The following is a 15,761-nucleotide window of genomic DNA, read 5'->3' as shown; positions in this document are numbered from 1 at the left end:
CCCAATATATACAAGGGTACTCGAAAATGGAATGGGTTTTTTAAAAATAAATTTATTTTGGTACAGAAAAGTTAGAAATCCATACACAGTGTTTTCATAATACACATTTTCCATGAACTTTTTAAAGATGCTGCATAAACATGGATTTCAAAAATATTTGCAGCAAAATAAACTTACTTTTTCATTCCATTTTTCCACTAAGTATTGAGCTAATACTATCTAGGTCTTCATTAAATGAGGCACTCAACTACTCGACACATGACCAAGTCAGAGAGAATAACTGGGAGACATCAAAGGTTGAAGTGGTTTTTACAAATGCACAATGACATTCACCCAAAAATGTCTAGAAAATAATTAAAATGATAACACTAGAATTAATGATTTTTATTTACTGAGTGTTTATTATAATTCAAGGCACTATCATATTGAAAATTGCTAAAAATAATAAGCATGACCATCAAGTCTAAAAATTTATGGCTACAGGGCACATATCAAAATGAGAAAATACCCATGAGAAGTTATCAAAAGAAATATTTTATCACAATTGATAGGAAACTTGAAGTGGTTACTTGATACTGTGGACTAGAGAGAGAGAGAGAGATTTGTGTTACCAGTGGCTTTGTTATTTAACCTGGCTGGCCCCAGTTTTCTTATCTATTAAAGTGGCAATACTAGTACCTGTTTCAAAGGCTGAAAATGATGATAAACTAAATAAACTTTACTTTCATTGGCACATTAACCTGTATATAAGCATTACTCAATAAATGTCAGCTGCTATTATTAGAAATCTAGTATTTGTTCATTATTATAAGGAAGCAGACACAAGTCCAGTTATAACTGAAACATAGAGATATATGATAAAATGCAGATAATACCTTTGACTATAAGGTGGGATTTAGGAGGATCCAAAACAAGGGCTATAAATTGGTCCCACTTCTTATACTCCTTTATGTTATTCATGAGGACATTTGCATGTCCACTCAGCCTCAGAATTAAATATTGGTATTTATTTCTTAAACGGGGCCCACTGGGAGGACTAGTCTTACAGAAAGTTAACAACTGCCAAAAGTAAGAATCCTAGGAGCCCTCTTGCCATGTGGACCTCCCTCTCTTTCTACACCACTGATAATTCCCCACAGTGTAAGACCAGGGCTCTGCTCAGTAAGAGCAGCAGTACAAACTCACCTTTGTTTCACCAGTTTTCTGCTATGCCAAACTAGAGAATTTGTTCTTTATCCTTTTTCTTCTGATGGCTGCTGTTCCTGAGAATTCTTGGGCAAAGTAGCTATCTAAATGTGATAATGGACACATTACATCTTTCTAGTAACTTTGAAAGCACACGAAATGTTTAGTGCCACTGTTGAGCACACATATATAGTCCCTGGTACTCAGCCAGGAAAAAAAAATAGAACTTCTAACCCAACCAGTTGGATCACCAACTGCATCCAAATGTCTAAGCAACTGAACTGGCTTTCAATACGAACAAGAATGGGATGCTTTCATATTCTAGTCCAGAGCCAAGGATTATTAAGCTATCAGCTGTCAACTGTATGATAACCTTTCATGCATAAATGAGTCCTTTATGGCAGTGTTCCTTTTAAGCAGAACTTCAAGAGACAGGATCCTCCTTCAGAAACAATTTCTAGGATATAAACATCATAAAATATCTTAAGAAAGAATATAGGCTGGCACTTCTGTTTAATAGAGATATACAGCATACCACATATGTATTTTTATATTTTCAAGGAGCCACATTAAAAAAAGTAAAAAGAAACAGCCACATTTAATAATAATAATAATAATAACAATAATTTAATCTAATATATCCAAAATACTGAATTATATCCTGTTTGGTAGAGCATCCATTCACAAATTAGCCACCCTTTCAGTGCTCAATAACCACATATGGCTAGTGAATGCTGTGCTGAATACTGTAAATAGGGCCAGTCTACACATGACAACCTGGCTTATTTGAAGAGCTATGCTAACTCCCACTGCCATCTCAGCCCTCATTCTCTTTGCTAGAGCTCTTACAATGTCCCCACCCCTCACTTGGAAGTACCAGGCCACACAGAGATGCGAGGAAGAAGGTTGTGGAGGGGGGAGTTTTTTTTTTTAAGCAAATCAAGTTGAAAACCCAAACACAGTTCCCAGGAGAAACAATAATGAACACAATAGTTCTATGGCTAAGTGACTTTAAGGGTTAAAAAGGCTTTCCTGGGGAAGAAGGTCTGGGAACCTAATCACCATTTCCAACATTGTTTCCAGGAGAGAATGTGTTCCAGCTACCAATACACACACAAAGGGCCCGCCTGGATCTCTCATTTACACAGTCTTAATAAAAGGGAAGAGGAAGCCTTGTTTACAAAGAGTTTTTTTTTTTCAGGTAAGGACTGCAATTAAATAAGTAGGTTCTTTTTATTCCTTCTCACATGTGCACGCGCGCGCGCGCACACACACACACACCCGCCCCATACAGACAAGTCTTTCAATTCCAGTCCTTCTCTAGGAAGCACATTTCTCCCTGACATTTGGAACAGCTGCCATGTTTGGTCACTGTGAAACTGAGAACTCCGTGTTCTAAGCAGTTTAAACGATTTTCCTCAAGCAAAGGCAAATGGAAAAGCAAAGTATTTGCCTTCTCCTTACCTGTACCCTCTCCTCTGCCATCCTTCCACCCCAATTCTAGCCCTAAAGCCAAAATCTCTCAAGTAGCCAGCACCAAGGCACAACTACACAACTTAAACTGCATCTTTCTGTGTCTCCCACACATTTCACTCTCCCCTCCCCACCAGGCCACTTCAATAAGCAAACAAGCACACAGACAACAAGCCTTGCCCTGTTTTTTTTTTTTTTTTTTTTTCAAATTTAACTAATAGCTCTTCATCCTCGAAGAAATGTACAAACTTTAATTTATGGGTTTCAAAGCCCATTTGCCAAGCATTTTCACCAAATAAACTGAATCCTCATGGAGTCCTGCACGCTGCTCCCTCTCTCATCTCCTTTGGTTAAGAGGCCTCTGCTCTTGACATGCCTCCAACCCCCTTCTCCCATCATCTTTTTCCCAGCGACTACCCTCAAGACCCTTGATGACTAGCAATTTGTCTTTTAGTATTCTGGTCCCCTCTTAGGCCAGGTCCTTCTTGTGTCATCATAGGCCCCTATAAAGAAACCTAGTGCACAGGGAGAGCTCCATAAACACAGGGTAAATGAGTACTTAAATTGCTGTGGGGGCAATTCACTATCAGATGTGTCTTTTTGAAACACCATTCTGATCTTATCACTACAATGGCACTAAAATTCAGACCAGGGGTCGGCATCATGGCACAGTGGTTAAGCTACCACTTATGACACCAGCATCCCATGTGAGTGCCGGCTGCCCCACTTCTGAAACAGCTCCCTGGTAATGTGTCTAGAAAAAGAAGTGGATCGTGGCCCAAGTACTTGAGTCTATCACCCACATGGGAGACCTGAATGGAGTTACAGGCTTCTGAGTTTGGCACAGCCCCAACTACTGCAGCCATTTGGGTAATGAACCAGTGGCTGGAAGTGCTCTCTCTCTCTCTCTCTCTGATTCTGCCTTTCAAATAAATAAAATAAGTCTTTACAAAAAAAGTCAAATCAGTAGATACCTTCAGGGAGAGAGAGTGCAAGGAGAGGTAACACACATTTTCTGGTTCTATAGTTTGGCTTGCAGTGAATGTATAAACATAAAATGCATCAAGTCATTAGGATGCATGTATTTTGCTAAATATAACTTATGCTTCAATAAACAAAAGAAGAAAGAGAAAGTCTATACATTTATCTTGTAAAAAAAGACTATGATTCTATTGTTTTATAAACTTGAACATATATAAAAATGCTGGCTGTAATAAGCATATCAAATAGTTAACAGTGTGTGCCCTCTGAGGAAGAGCAATGTAAATGGGAGGCTGGGAGGGGAACTGAGTAGCTTTCACACTTACATATTACTTGAAACCTTTTTCCCATTAACTGATTATCTACTAAAACCTAGGCACTCCCTTAGGTACTAGGGGTACAAACAGAAATTCAAAGAACTCACATTAGATAGGAAAACATGAACAATAATACTCACTAAATAATTTTGCTAATGCTGTATAATTAAGGTATGGACAAAGATTTAAGGGATCACTGTGGGAGTTGTTACAGTTTAGAGAAGGGGTGGAGCACACAGGACAGATGACTTCTGAGAATGCAGAATGAAGAACTGAGGTGTATCAGGCCAAACAGTATGTCCCAGGCAGAGGGAACAGCATCAACAGTGACACAGAAGCAACAGGCATACTGGCTTTCAAACTTAATTTCTCACTGTAGCTAGAGCCTGAGGTCCATGAGAAGAGAAGAGTAGAGAGAGGGAGCATTTGGTGCAGCAGTTAAGCAGCAGCTTGGGACCAGTACCTGGGTTTGACTCCTGGCTCTGCTCCTGATTCCTGCCAATGTGCACCCTGAGAGGCTGCAAGTGATAGCTTATGTACCTTAAGTATCCCTGCTACCCACTTGGTGGTATAAATAAATAGATAAAGCTGACAGTGTTAAAAATAACAAAGATTAAGAAATGAGTTTTGGGGCCAGTGATATGGCATAACAGGTAAATCTGCCACCTGCGACACTGGCATTCCATATGGGCATTGGTTCGTGTCCTGGCTGCTCCACTTCTGATCCATTTCCCTGATAACGGCCTGGAAAACAGCAGAAGGTGGCCCAAGAGCTTGGGTTCCTGCCATCCATGTGGGAGATCCGGAGAACCTCCTGGCTCCTGGCTCCTGGTTCCTGGCTTTGGCCTGGCCTAGCCCCGGCCATTACTGCCTTTTGGAGAGTGAACCAGTGGATGTAAGATGTCTCTCCCTCTCTGTAACCTGACTTTCAAATAAATAAATAAATCTTTAAAAAAGAAACAAGCTTAAAAACATTTATTAAAAAGAGAAGAGATGGGGCAGGTGTTGGGGCAGTGGTTAAGCCCTCACTTGGAACACCCACATCCCATATTGGAGTGTCTGGATTTGAGTCCTTACTTGGATTCTAATCTAGCTTCCTGCTAATGCAAATTAAGGGTAGATGACCACAATGCATTAGGTGACAATGCAAGTGTTTGTGTCCCTGCAACCACATGGTGGACTCAGAGGGGTTCCAGGGTCTTAGCTTTGACTGAGTCCATTCCAGCTGTTGGAGGAATCTGGGAAGTGAACCAACAGATGGAATATCATCTCTCTTTCTGCCCTCTCCCAGCCTTTCAAATAAATAATCATTTAAGAGAATATTTTTTAAAGGAACAGAGTGGAGAGATAAGTGTGGGAAGGTAAGACAGGGTCAGATCACAAGGCCTTTGAGGCCAGGCCAAAGAGTTTTGATTTTATTCCGAAATGCAATGGGAAGCTACTGAAGATTTTTTCATAAAGGAAATACATTTAATTTTACTTCATCTTACTTTATGAATTATCAACTTTGTGGCAATGAGAGGGAACGACCAGTGGAGAGCACAATCAGAAGTAGGGAGAACAACTGAATGGCTTCTGTCACAATGAGCCAGTTGAGAAATGATGAAAGTTGGAACAAGGAGCAAAAAAAAGAGTGGAAAGAATACAAGACAGGTTGAGGCTAAAGAACAGAAGGGCCTCAATAACTTTTAAACATTTTTATTTATAAATTCTCATTTTCTTTGAAAAGCAGAGAGAGAGAAAGAAATAGAGATAGACACAGAGAGATCTTCCATCCACTGGTTCAGTCTCCAAACGACTGCAACAGCCAGGTTTGGGTCAGGCTGAAGCAAGGAGCTCAGAACTCCATCTCAGTTTCCCACTTGGGTGGCAGGGACTCAACTACTTGAGTCGTCATCTGTTGTTTACCAGGGTGTGCATTAGCGGGAAGCTAGAATCAGGGGTGGAGCCAGGATTTGAACCAAGGCATTCCAATATGGGATGTGAGTGGCATCTTACTTGCTGTGCCAAACGCCCAACTTAGCCTCCACAATTTTGACAGCGTTCTCTAATCATCTTTCAGCTGGCTCCTAGTCTGAAAATTCTACTTACACACCTTGCTCAGAGACCTAGGCCTATCCCATTATCTCTTCCCTTTTCTTATTTCAGAACAACCCACATGCCTGAGAGGGCCAGTAAGGAAGGTGAAAAAGAAAGCAAAACCATAGGAACAATAATGTATCAGAAAAGTCAATGCACTGTCTCTGTGGCATTTTGAATTTTCATAGTCTATTGCATTGTCTAAAACTGCTGTCATAGGCCATGTTGCTGTTATTTCACCAAAAACTCTTCCTGTAGCTTCTGAAAGGCTCCCTAAAAGTTACTCCTTGTCCAAAGAAGACCCATAAAATATACTCACGGTGATATGAAAAAGTTCTCTCTTCATTAAAATGCCAATGATATCTACAGCAGATATCATTTAAGAAACTTGGAAGTTTACTTGACAAATGTGTAAGTCAAAATTTTACCTTTTTCTGACACATGTTGGCAAAGGTGTATGGATACCATAAGCAAAGTTAGCTACACGATGTAAAAAAGCAACACTCAAGGGCAAATTTGACTTCTTCAAATGCTGTGGGTTTTAAAACCACAGACTTGGGATATTTCTTTGAAAACTCTCTTCCTATTTATTAACAAAAATCTCTGACCACTATTTATGCACTTTTTCAATTATTTCTAGAGAAATTATTTCATTTTATGTTAAAAATAATTTCCCTTAATAAATAGAAAGTAGTTTCAAACATAAAACTAGCTTTAATGCTAATACTAATATTCATATATACTCTGTCTAATGCATTATTTTCTTCCAAGTTAATAGCAATGAAAAGCCTGCTTCTCCCTCACTGAATAAAAGGAAATTATGATTCATAGCAAAACAAAACATAGAAGACAGCAGAACCTCAGCCAAGACTATTAGAACTATTATATATTTAAAAATTCACACACAATGCTTTTTAAAATCCACATTATTAGTCTTATAAGGCTACATCAACAATTTAAAAATATTAAACAGGCTTCATACTAGCTGTGCACACTAAAAGCACCATTGTACAAATGTAGTGTTAACTTGTAAGAGTAGGTATAAAACTTGTCTACAAAGTAACAAAACAGATGTAGCACACAAGGCTTGCATTTCGTATGCTTTTTATATGGTTCCCAAATCAAACTTAATTCCTCCCAGGCAATGCTGACTGCAAGGAACAGGTATGACTAATTTTAAAAGAGTACACACAGCTATATACTAAGGGTAAGCAGTAAAAAGTTACTACATCTTTGGTGAAATACTATATTCACGTACTCCACAGTATACATTAGCGAAAAAAATTCCTGTCACAGTAACTTTTCACAACAAGATTTATTGTCAGAGCTTGTAAGTGGATATACTGGGAATATTTGCATGCCTATTAAGGAAAAAAGAAAGAAAGAAATCTCTCCCAATCAAACGTCCAACGCATGCCTGTTACAACACCAATAGAAATGAATCTTCTGGTACAAAATAAAATGTACAGCACCAGCATTGTGGCACACCAAGTAAAGCTGCTGCCTGCAATATCAGCATCCCATATGGACACTGGTTCCTGTCCAGGCTGTTCATGTCCAGTCCAGCTCTCTATTAATGCACCCAGGAAAGCAGCAGAAAATGGAGAACATGCGAGACCCAGATGAAGCTCCTGACTCCTGGCTTCCACCTGCCCCATCCCTAGCCTTTGGAGAGAAACAGAAGATAGAAGATATCTCTCTCTCTCTCTCTCTCTCTCTCTCTCTCTCCACACACACACACACACAGAGACACACACACACACACACACCCCTGTAACTCTGCCTTTCAAAATAAATATTTTTTATAAAAAAAGAAAATAAAATACATTTTGTAGTGTTTGGATGTATATAACAAAGATATGAGAAGAAAGCAGTTATTTTAGAAGAGATAAACCATAGAGAAACTGAAAAATATACTCAATTACTCTGCAGAAGAATAAACTACCAATAAAAGCATATCTAACAACACTCTACTGAAAGGACCAAGACTTAGTGAAGAGTCAAGTTTTAAGCAGGAAATAAGATTCCTGCAAACAATCAAAGAAAAACCGATATGATAACTAGAGTAACAGAAAAAAGATATAGACGGCTCTTAGCTACTAGAAAGTGAAAGACTCAATTTTAAGGAAAAATCACCAGATGTTCTAAAATTTCAGAGTGACCAATCTGGCCAGATCCTAAAAGCAAAAAGAAAAAAAAAAAGCTGAGAGAAGGGTTAGAGGGTTAGGGTGTGGGCGGAAGGAAACGACCAAAAAGAGACTCAGAAAAAGAAAATGCTAATAAAATATGGCATACTGGGGCCAGTGCTGTGGTGTAGCAGGTAAAGCCACCACAGGCATCCCATATGGGCACCTGTTCGAGTCCCAGCTGCTCCACTTCTGATCCAGCTCCCTGCTAATGGCCTGGGAAAGTAGCGGAAGATGGGCCCAGTCTTTGGACACCTGCCACCCATGTGGGAGACCTGGAGAAGCTCCTGGCTCCTGGCTTCAGCATGGCCCAGCCCCAGCTTTTGTGGCCATTTGGGAAGTGAATAAGCAGATGGAAGATATCTCTATCTCTACCTCTATTCTCATTCTCTGTCTCTGTCTCTGTCTCTCTCTCTCAGTATCTCTGCCTTTCAAATAAATAAATAAATCTTTTAAAATATAGCATATCTTTAGTAATTCAGGTACAGATGACATAATGACAAGAATATTATTAAGGCTGGTAACCTTTTCCTAGAACACATAGCTATTATCTAAGAATAAAATGAAAAACTTGAATAAATACTAAGAAGATAGTGAATAATTAATAACTAAACATGGCACATAAAGTTTATCTTTTCATAATTGACTTACATAGGAGAAAAAAGATGAAACTCAATTTTTTTTGCTTTAAGAAAAATGTAGTAAATAAAGTAGGGTAAACAGAACTAACAGGTGAAATTTTCACATCCAACATTTTCCCTCTGTTTCTTAAAACTATCTGGAGCTCCTCAAATAACATGGATAAATTACAGAGACACTAAAAATTTTATGTATGGGGAGATTATGTGATAACTTGGAATCATTCATGGACTAAAGTAGGTGGGAAAAGCAGAATACAAAATAGGTGCACTGTGATTACAGGGCTAAAAAGATGATGTTATGATGGCTGTTAAAAATGTTTTCCTGGGGCCAGCATTGTGGAACAATGGGTTAAGTCACTGCCTGTGATGCCAGCACCTGACATGGATGCCGGTTCAAGTTCTCACTGCTTCACTTTCAATCCATCTCCCTGCTAATGTGCCTGTGAGAGCAGTGGAAGATGATCCAAGTGCTTGGGCTCCTGCCACCCATATGAGAGACCCAGAAGTTCCTGGCTCGTGGTTTTGGCTTGACCCAGCACCAGCCATTGAGGTCAATTGGGGAGTGAATCAGCAGACAGACGATCTCTCTCTCTCTCTCTCTCTCTCTCTCTCTTCTCTGTGTCAAATAAACACATCTTGTGGCAGGCACTTTGGCTAGTAGGCTAAGCCTCCACCTGTGGCACCAGCATCCCATATGGGCACCAGTTCCTGTCCTGGCTGCTCATCTTCTGATCCAGCTCTCTGCTACGGCCTGGGAAAGCAGTAGAAGATGGCCCAAGTGCCTGGGCCCTCGTATCCACGTGAGAGACTGGGAAGAAGCTCCTGTCTCCTGGCTTCGGATCCACCCAGCTCCTGCTATTGTGGGAGTGAATGGCCATTTGGGGAGTGAACCAGTGGATGGGAGACCTTTCTCTGTCTCTCCCTCTCTCTGTCTATAACTCTACCTCTCAGATAAAATAAATTAAAAGCAAATAAAAATAAATACATCTTTAAAAAGTGTGTTTCTTTCCGAAGATTTTGTTAGCGTTGCATATAAGTTTTATAGACCAAAAACTATTTCTAAACTATCAGTCTTTTGGCATTTGGAAAACTACTAAATACATAGTTTTTTTTGAACCAAAAAGAAAGTCATACTGCTTTAGAGTTCATCTTTGACTAAAAATTAAAGACCATTTCTTCCAATGGCCCCACATCACAAGTGGTTTAGCGGTACACTATTGGTACTCAAAGACTGCAGCTGTTCAGACTTAGGATGTACAGACATCTGCTTCTTTATGCAGAAGAGAACAATCACACCGTTTGGGAAGCTGACACTCTGAAAAAGCTTATGGCACTTTGAAATGTCTACTTGCTCACTTTTTTCCTAACTAGATAAGTAAAAAAGTGAAAACAAAGCATCAAAAGCAGACTGGCTTTGGGGTCCACATTGTTGCATAGCGAGTAAAGCTGCTGCCTGCAGGGCCAGCATCCCACATGGGCACCGATTCAAGTTTCCACTGCTCCACTTCCCATCCAGCTCCTTGCTAATGCACCTGGGAAAGCGGTGCAGATGGCCCAGGTGCTTGGGCCCCTGCACCCACGTGAGAGATCTGGATGGAGCTCCTGGTTCCTGGTTTCAGTCTGGCCCAACCCTGGCATTTGTGGCTATGTGGGGAGTGAACCAGTGGATGGAAGATCTCTCTCTCTCTCAGTAACTCTGACTTTCAAGTAAATATCTTTTTTTTTTTTTTTTTACAAAAAAGCAGACTGGTTTTAAGGGGAACATATATGTGACATTAATAACGGAAGCTCAGAGTTTCAAGAGGTTTCATTAAGTCTGAAGGAACACGGAGTTTGGCCAACTTCAGTTTGGTAGGTCCCATTAAGAATCGCATATATGGAATATATTGAAACTTCTCTCTTTATATTAATAGCATATTAACTTGGGAGTTGATGAGAACTGTGTTGTAGTAATTATCAGGCATTTGCTGTGACCTGAGAATCTAACGTACTCATAAATTCCTTTAAAAATGCCTTCCTCTACTGAAACGGTTCACAACACATCCAGACTGCGCCTACCCAGCACTATGCTTTAAGATAATGGGGGGGGGGGAGTGCAGCAAAAGACATGGAGGATTATGATAAAAAGCTTTTCAATATGCAAGCAGAACTCCCATGCAGGTTGACTGAACAGTTTGAGTTCTTTTATCTAACCATGGCAGACAGAGCAGGTCTTTATCTCCTCAACATAGGAACGTAAGTTAACTACTCCACGGAGGCCTACTCCTCCCTACTTTTCTCCTGTAGGTCAGAACCATGTGGCGCATATTGTCCGCTGTGATCACATCACTGCTCTAAGTCGATTCCTGTTCAGTTTCTCTTCCCTAGACAAATCCCTAAGTAGCTAACACAAACCTCATTTGTGATGTAAATAGGTAGGCCAGGTCTCTAAAAGCTCTGCCCCTCCCTAGAGGATTCTGCCTGGCATTCCTGCCTGACCCCACGCCTTTGCTCCTCTGGGATCTCCAATGAGAGCTGGGCAGAACCTGAGTCCCGCGGCACAGAAACGCCCAGAGCATCTCGGCGCCTGGGGGGCTGGCTCCGCGGACAGATTTCCGATTGGGCGGGGGCGGGGGGGGAGGAGGGGGATGCGCTGGCATGGCCCGAAGGCAAGAGCAGGAGTGCGGCGTGAGAAGGCGGGCAACGGGCTCTGCCACGCTCGCAGCAGGAAGGGCAGGGCAGCGGGAGCCAGCGGAGAGAAGGCGGAGAAGGGCGAGGAGCCCGCGGAGCTCAGGGAGACGGGGCGGGGCCGGAGGAGGAGCCCGGCACGAGGAAAGCCCGCGCGGCCGGCCCCGAGCGCCTCGGGGCGGAGTCTCCCGCTCCACCCGCCTCCTGGGCCGCGACCGCGCGTGGGGCGCCCCGAAGGGGCGGGCCTGCCTCGCGTCCTCCCTCCGGGTCTCAGGCCCTCCTTCCCCTCTTCTCCCTCCCCTCCCTCCTTTCCATCTCAGCAGCGCCCTCAGTCTCCCTCTCGCTGGCTCATACAAAAGCAAAATGTCCGCCATCTTCTGAGGCGGCTGTGGTCGCCGCGCCACGAGCTAAACTCTCCGGCGGTTTCTCCCTGAAGCTGCCCCTCCCCCCGACCCTCTCCCTGACCCTCAGCGCTGCCGCTACTCAGAAGCCGCCAAAGACGACACCGCTCCGCCCGCCCTCTGCGCTACCACCCCCACCCACCCACCTAGCACCAGGCGACGCAGGACCGCCACGGGCGGAGGCAGGAGAAACAAGCAGCCTCCGCTGAATGCTCCCGCTTCCCACGCACCCCCCCCTTTGATGACCCCCTTACCTTGATGCAGTACGGAGGTTCGTCGTAGGTGACAAGCATGTACCTGTCGCCGCGGCTGGCTGGGTCGCGGGCGCGCAGCTGCGGGGCGAGGGATGACAGAGGGGGTCGCAATGGAAAGGAAGAGGGACGACACAAACGTTACAGAATCACCTAAATCCACCCTGCAGTGCCTCAGGCTCTCTCCCCGTTTCTCCCCTCCCCTCCCTTTACCTTCAAGAATAACTCCACGGCGCCTTTTGCAATGTCCAAATAGGAGGTGCCCAGGTCAGTGCGCTGGTTCATAGAGGCGGACGTGTCTATGAGGAACAGCAGGATGGGCATCTTCCCCCGCACCCCTGGCTCCACTCCCCACTCTCCTGGCACTCTTGCCTTCACTGCCACGTATGGCTACCCGAACCCTCAACTCTCGCAGAGCCAGGGAGCAGGGAGCAAGAGGAAGAGGGGAAGATGGGACGGGACGGACTGGACGGCTCCTGGCCTCCTCTTTCTGCAGCCCCACCTCCTCTCCCTCCAAGGGAACTTGAAAGTGTGAGCGTGTGGAGCCCTCGGGCCCTCCTCCTTCCTCTCTTCTGCCACCTCTGCAGCCGCCGCCGCCGCCGCTGCCAGGACTACTGCCTAAGCATCCGTCCGCGCTCACTAGAGCGCTCTCGCCCCAGACTGAGAGCCCTCTCTGTTCACCGACACACAACTTCTGTCTGCTCACCTACCATGGGCACCATGTGACCAGAGCCCACGCCATTGGCTGCCAATTATGTGATATTTGCATATGCATTAGATGACAGGGCAAGAGGAGGGACTTGGGCGAACCCTGGGAGTTGAAGTTTGAACCCAAGCAGGGGTAAGTGGGAAATGTTAAGGACCCTCCCTAGGATTCTCCTTTAAAGGAATTGGAAGCAGTTAGGATTATTAGTTTGAGTGGATTTTCTCTTGCTCTTCAAAGAATGTGATTCGAAAGAAAGGGTGAATTTGAGCAACAGTTGTACAGAAGTGCAGAAGCAGATACTTAAAAAGGCTGCACAGAAAATGCGTTGCTAAACTGCAATCAATCAACCATGCCAGTCGCTAAGACCAAGAAAACACACACACACACACTTCAGAAGCAGCAAACTTTTTTCCTGGCCAGACTGACTTGCATTCCTTTACATTCCTGTCCCTGTTCTTGATCAGTATTTGTGTGATGTCTGTTGGCCTTGCACTCTACATATATCTACTTAGAAAAAAAAAAAAAAACACTAAACATTAAACAGTAACCGAAACTGGCTTTTTATATGTACAGATTTCTTCAGTTTCCTTGAGGTCTTCGAAGCACTGGCTTGCCTGTGATAATTCCACCACTGTTGTGTCTGCATAGCCTTTACCATTAGGGTAACAATGAGAGACGCTCTCAGGTCTGGCTCCATAGAAAAGCTCAACTAAGAGGCCAAAGATACTTGGCTAACTACTTTATGTGGCACAATTTTAAAATATTAAAATGTGTAATCCTAGCGATATGCTATGGACAACATGGAATGCTGGACTTCAGTGACTTTTCAATTTCATTAAGGAGAGAAAATCACATACATGTGTACATATAAGTATAATCTATCTATATATATATTTAAGATTTTATTTTATTTATTTGAGAGGTAGAGTTACAGGCAGAGGGGGAGACAGAGAGAGAGGTCTTCCATCTGCTTGCTCACTCTCCAGATAGCCACAATGGCTGGAGCTGGTCCCATGCAAAGCCAGGAGCTTCACAAGGGTGCACAGACCAAGCACTTGGGCCATCTTCCACTTCTTTCCCAGGCCATTAGCAGAGAGCTGGGTCAGAAGAGGAGCATCCAGGACACAAGACAGCGCCCATTTGGGATGCTGGTGCTGCAGGCGGAGGCTTAGCCTACTACACCACAATGCCGGCCCCCTAATCTATATATTTTATATTCACATCCTATATATGCAAATTTACATTCTATGTAGTAGACACACATGGGTACTTTAAAAAGTTCATGGAAAAGGTGTTATAAAAAACTATATGTGGGCTGGCGCTGCGGCTCAATAGGCTAATCCTCCGCCTTGCGGCGCCGGCACACCGGGTTCTAGTCCCGGTCGGGGCACCAGATTCTGTCCCGGTTGCCCCTCTTCCAGGCCAGCTCTCTGCTGTGGCCCGGGAAGGCAGTGGAGGATGGCCCAAGTGCTTGGGCCCTGCACCCCATGGGAGACCAGGAGAAGCACCTGGCTCCTGCCTTCGGATCAGCGTGTTGCGCCAGCCGCAGCGCGCCGGCCACGGCGGCCATTGGAGGGTGAACCAACGGCAAAGGAAGACCTTTCTCTCTGTCTCTCTCTCACTGTCCACTCTGCCTGTCAAAAAAAAAAAAAAAACTGTGTGGATTTCAAAAATTTCTGAAGCAAAATAAACTTGCCTTTTAATTCTATTACTCCATAAACTTTTTGAAGTATCCTCATACGTCCTGTACATATATTACATAAACACACTCAATAATGTTTTCATAGAAATAAATTTTCAAGAGGTCACATAGAAATAAATGGATCCAGGGCAAACAAGTGACACAAATAAAAAGTTCTGTGAAAGCAATTGTCCAGGGGCCGGTGCTGTGGTATAATGGGTAAAGCCACCACCTGCAGTGCTGGCATCTCATATGGGCCCCGGTTCAAGTCCTGGCTGCTCCACTTCTGATCCAGCTCTCTGCTATGACCTGGGAAACAGTAGAAGATGGTCCAAGTCCTTGGGCCCCTGCACCCATGTGGGAGACCTGGAAGAAGCTTCTGGCTCCTGGCTTTGGATTGGTCCAGCTCTAGCAGATACGACCAAGTGGGGAGCGAACCAGCAGGTGGAAGATCTCTCTCTCTCTCTCTCTCTACCTCTCCTTCTCTCTCCGTGTAACTCTGACTTTCAAATAAATAAATAAATTTTTTGAAAAAAAAAAAAAAGAAAGCAATGGTCCAGTGGTTTAGAAGTTCAAAAGTCTTTGTGGACAAGGCACAAAGGAGGATGGGAGAGAATCTGGGTTGGAAAGAATTGGTGTAAACAACAATTCAGCTAGCAGGGTGGGTTAAGCTGCTGCTTGGGCCATCTGTATCCCATATCCAAGTGCCAGTTCGAGTCCCAGGTACTCTGCGTTCTGTTCAACTTCCTGTTAATGCACTTGGAAAGGCAGCAAATCATGGTTCAAGTATTTGGGTCCTTGCCACCCACGTGACGTGAAAGATACAGACGGAATTCCTGGCTCCTGGTTTCATTCTGGTACAGCTATGGCCATTGCAGCCATTTGGAGAGAGTGAACCAGCAGATGGAAGATCTCTCTCTCTCCCTCTCTCCCTCTTTTTCTCCCTCTCTCCCTGTCACTTTGCTGTTCAAATAAATAAATAAATAAATATTTTAAAGAAATTCAGCCAGAGATTATACAGTGCATGGTGCATGTCAGGCCAGTCTAGTAGAATGCAGGGCATTAACAAAGAAATAAGGAAGAAAACAGTTTAAGCTTCACTTTCCACTCTTTTACAAATATTATTGGAGAAGAGCATTGCCTATATGTGCTATGGTACTCAAGTACAGGACTAGCAAGGGCTGGTGTGTTGG

The 15,761-nt window shown here is 43.5% G+C and overlaps 1 protein-coding gene across 9 annotated transcripts in view; it reads right to left on the bottom strand.

Moving 5' to 3' along the window:
- INTS6L (integrator complex subunit 6 like) overlaps positions 1–12,909 on the bottom strand; it is a 70,295-nt gene extending 57,386 nt beyond the window's left edge. For 2 of the 9 annotated variants that reach the window (XM_051827572.3, XM_051827575.3), the window contains exons 1-2: positions 12,395–12,909; positions 12,185–12,262 (exon numbers count right to left, since the gene is read on the bottom strand). In XM_051827572.3, the coding sequence (XP_051683532.2) occupies positions 12,185–12,262; positions 12,395–12,505 (189 nt within the window). In that variant the 5' untranslated portion in view covers positions 12,506–12,909. The remainder of the gene's footprint in view (positions 1–12,184; positions 12,263–12,394) is intronic. The other 7 variants (XM_051827576.3, XM_051827578.3, XM_089324164.1 and 4 more) reach the window with 5 other exon arrangements.
- Positions 12,910–15,761: the final 2,852 nt, after the last annotated feature.

The sequence above is a fragment of the Oryctolagus cuniculus genome, chromosome X (assembly GCF_051225735.1).
Source record: "Oryctolagus cuniculus isolate XC-2025 breed Fujian yellow rabbit chromosome X, ASM5122573v1, whole genome shotgun sequence".
Classification (NCBI taxonomy): Eukaryota; Metazoa; Chordata; class Mammalia; order Lagomorpha; family Leporidae; genus Oryctolagus; species Oryctolagus cuniculus.
This window is presented reverse-complemented; position numbering and strand designations above follow the sequence as displayed.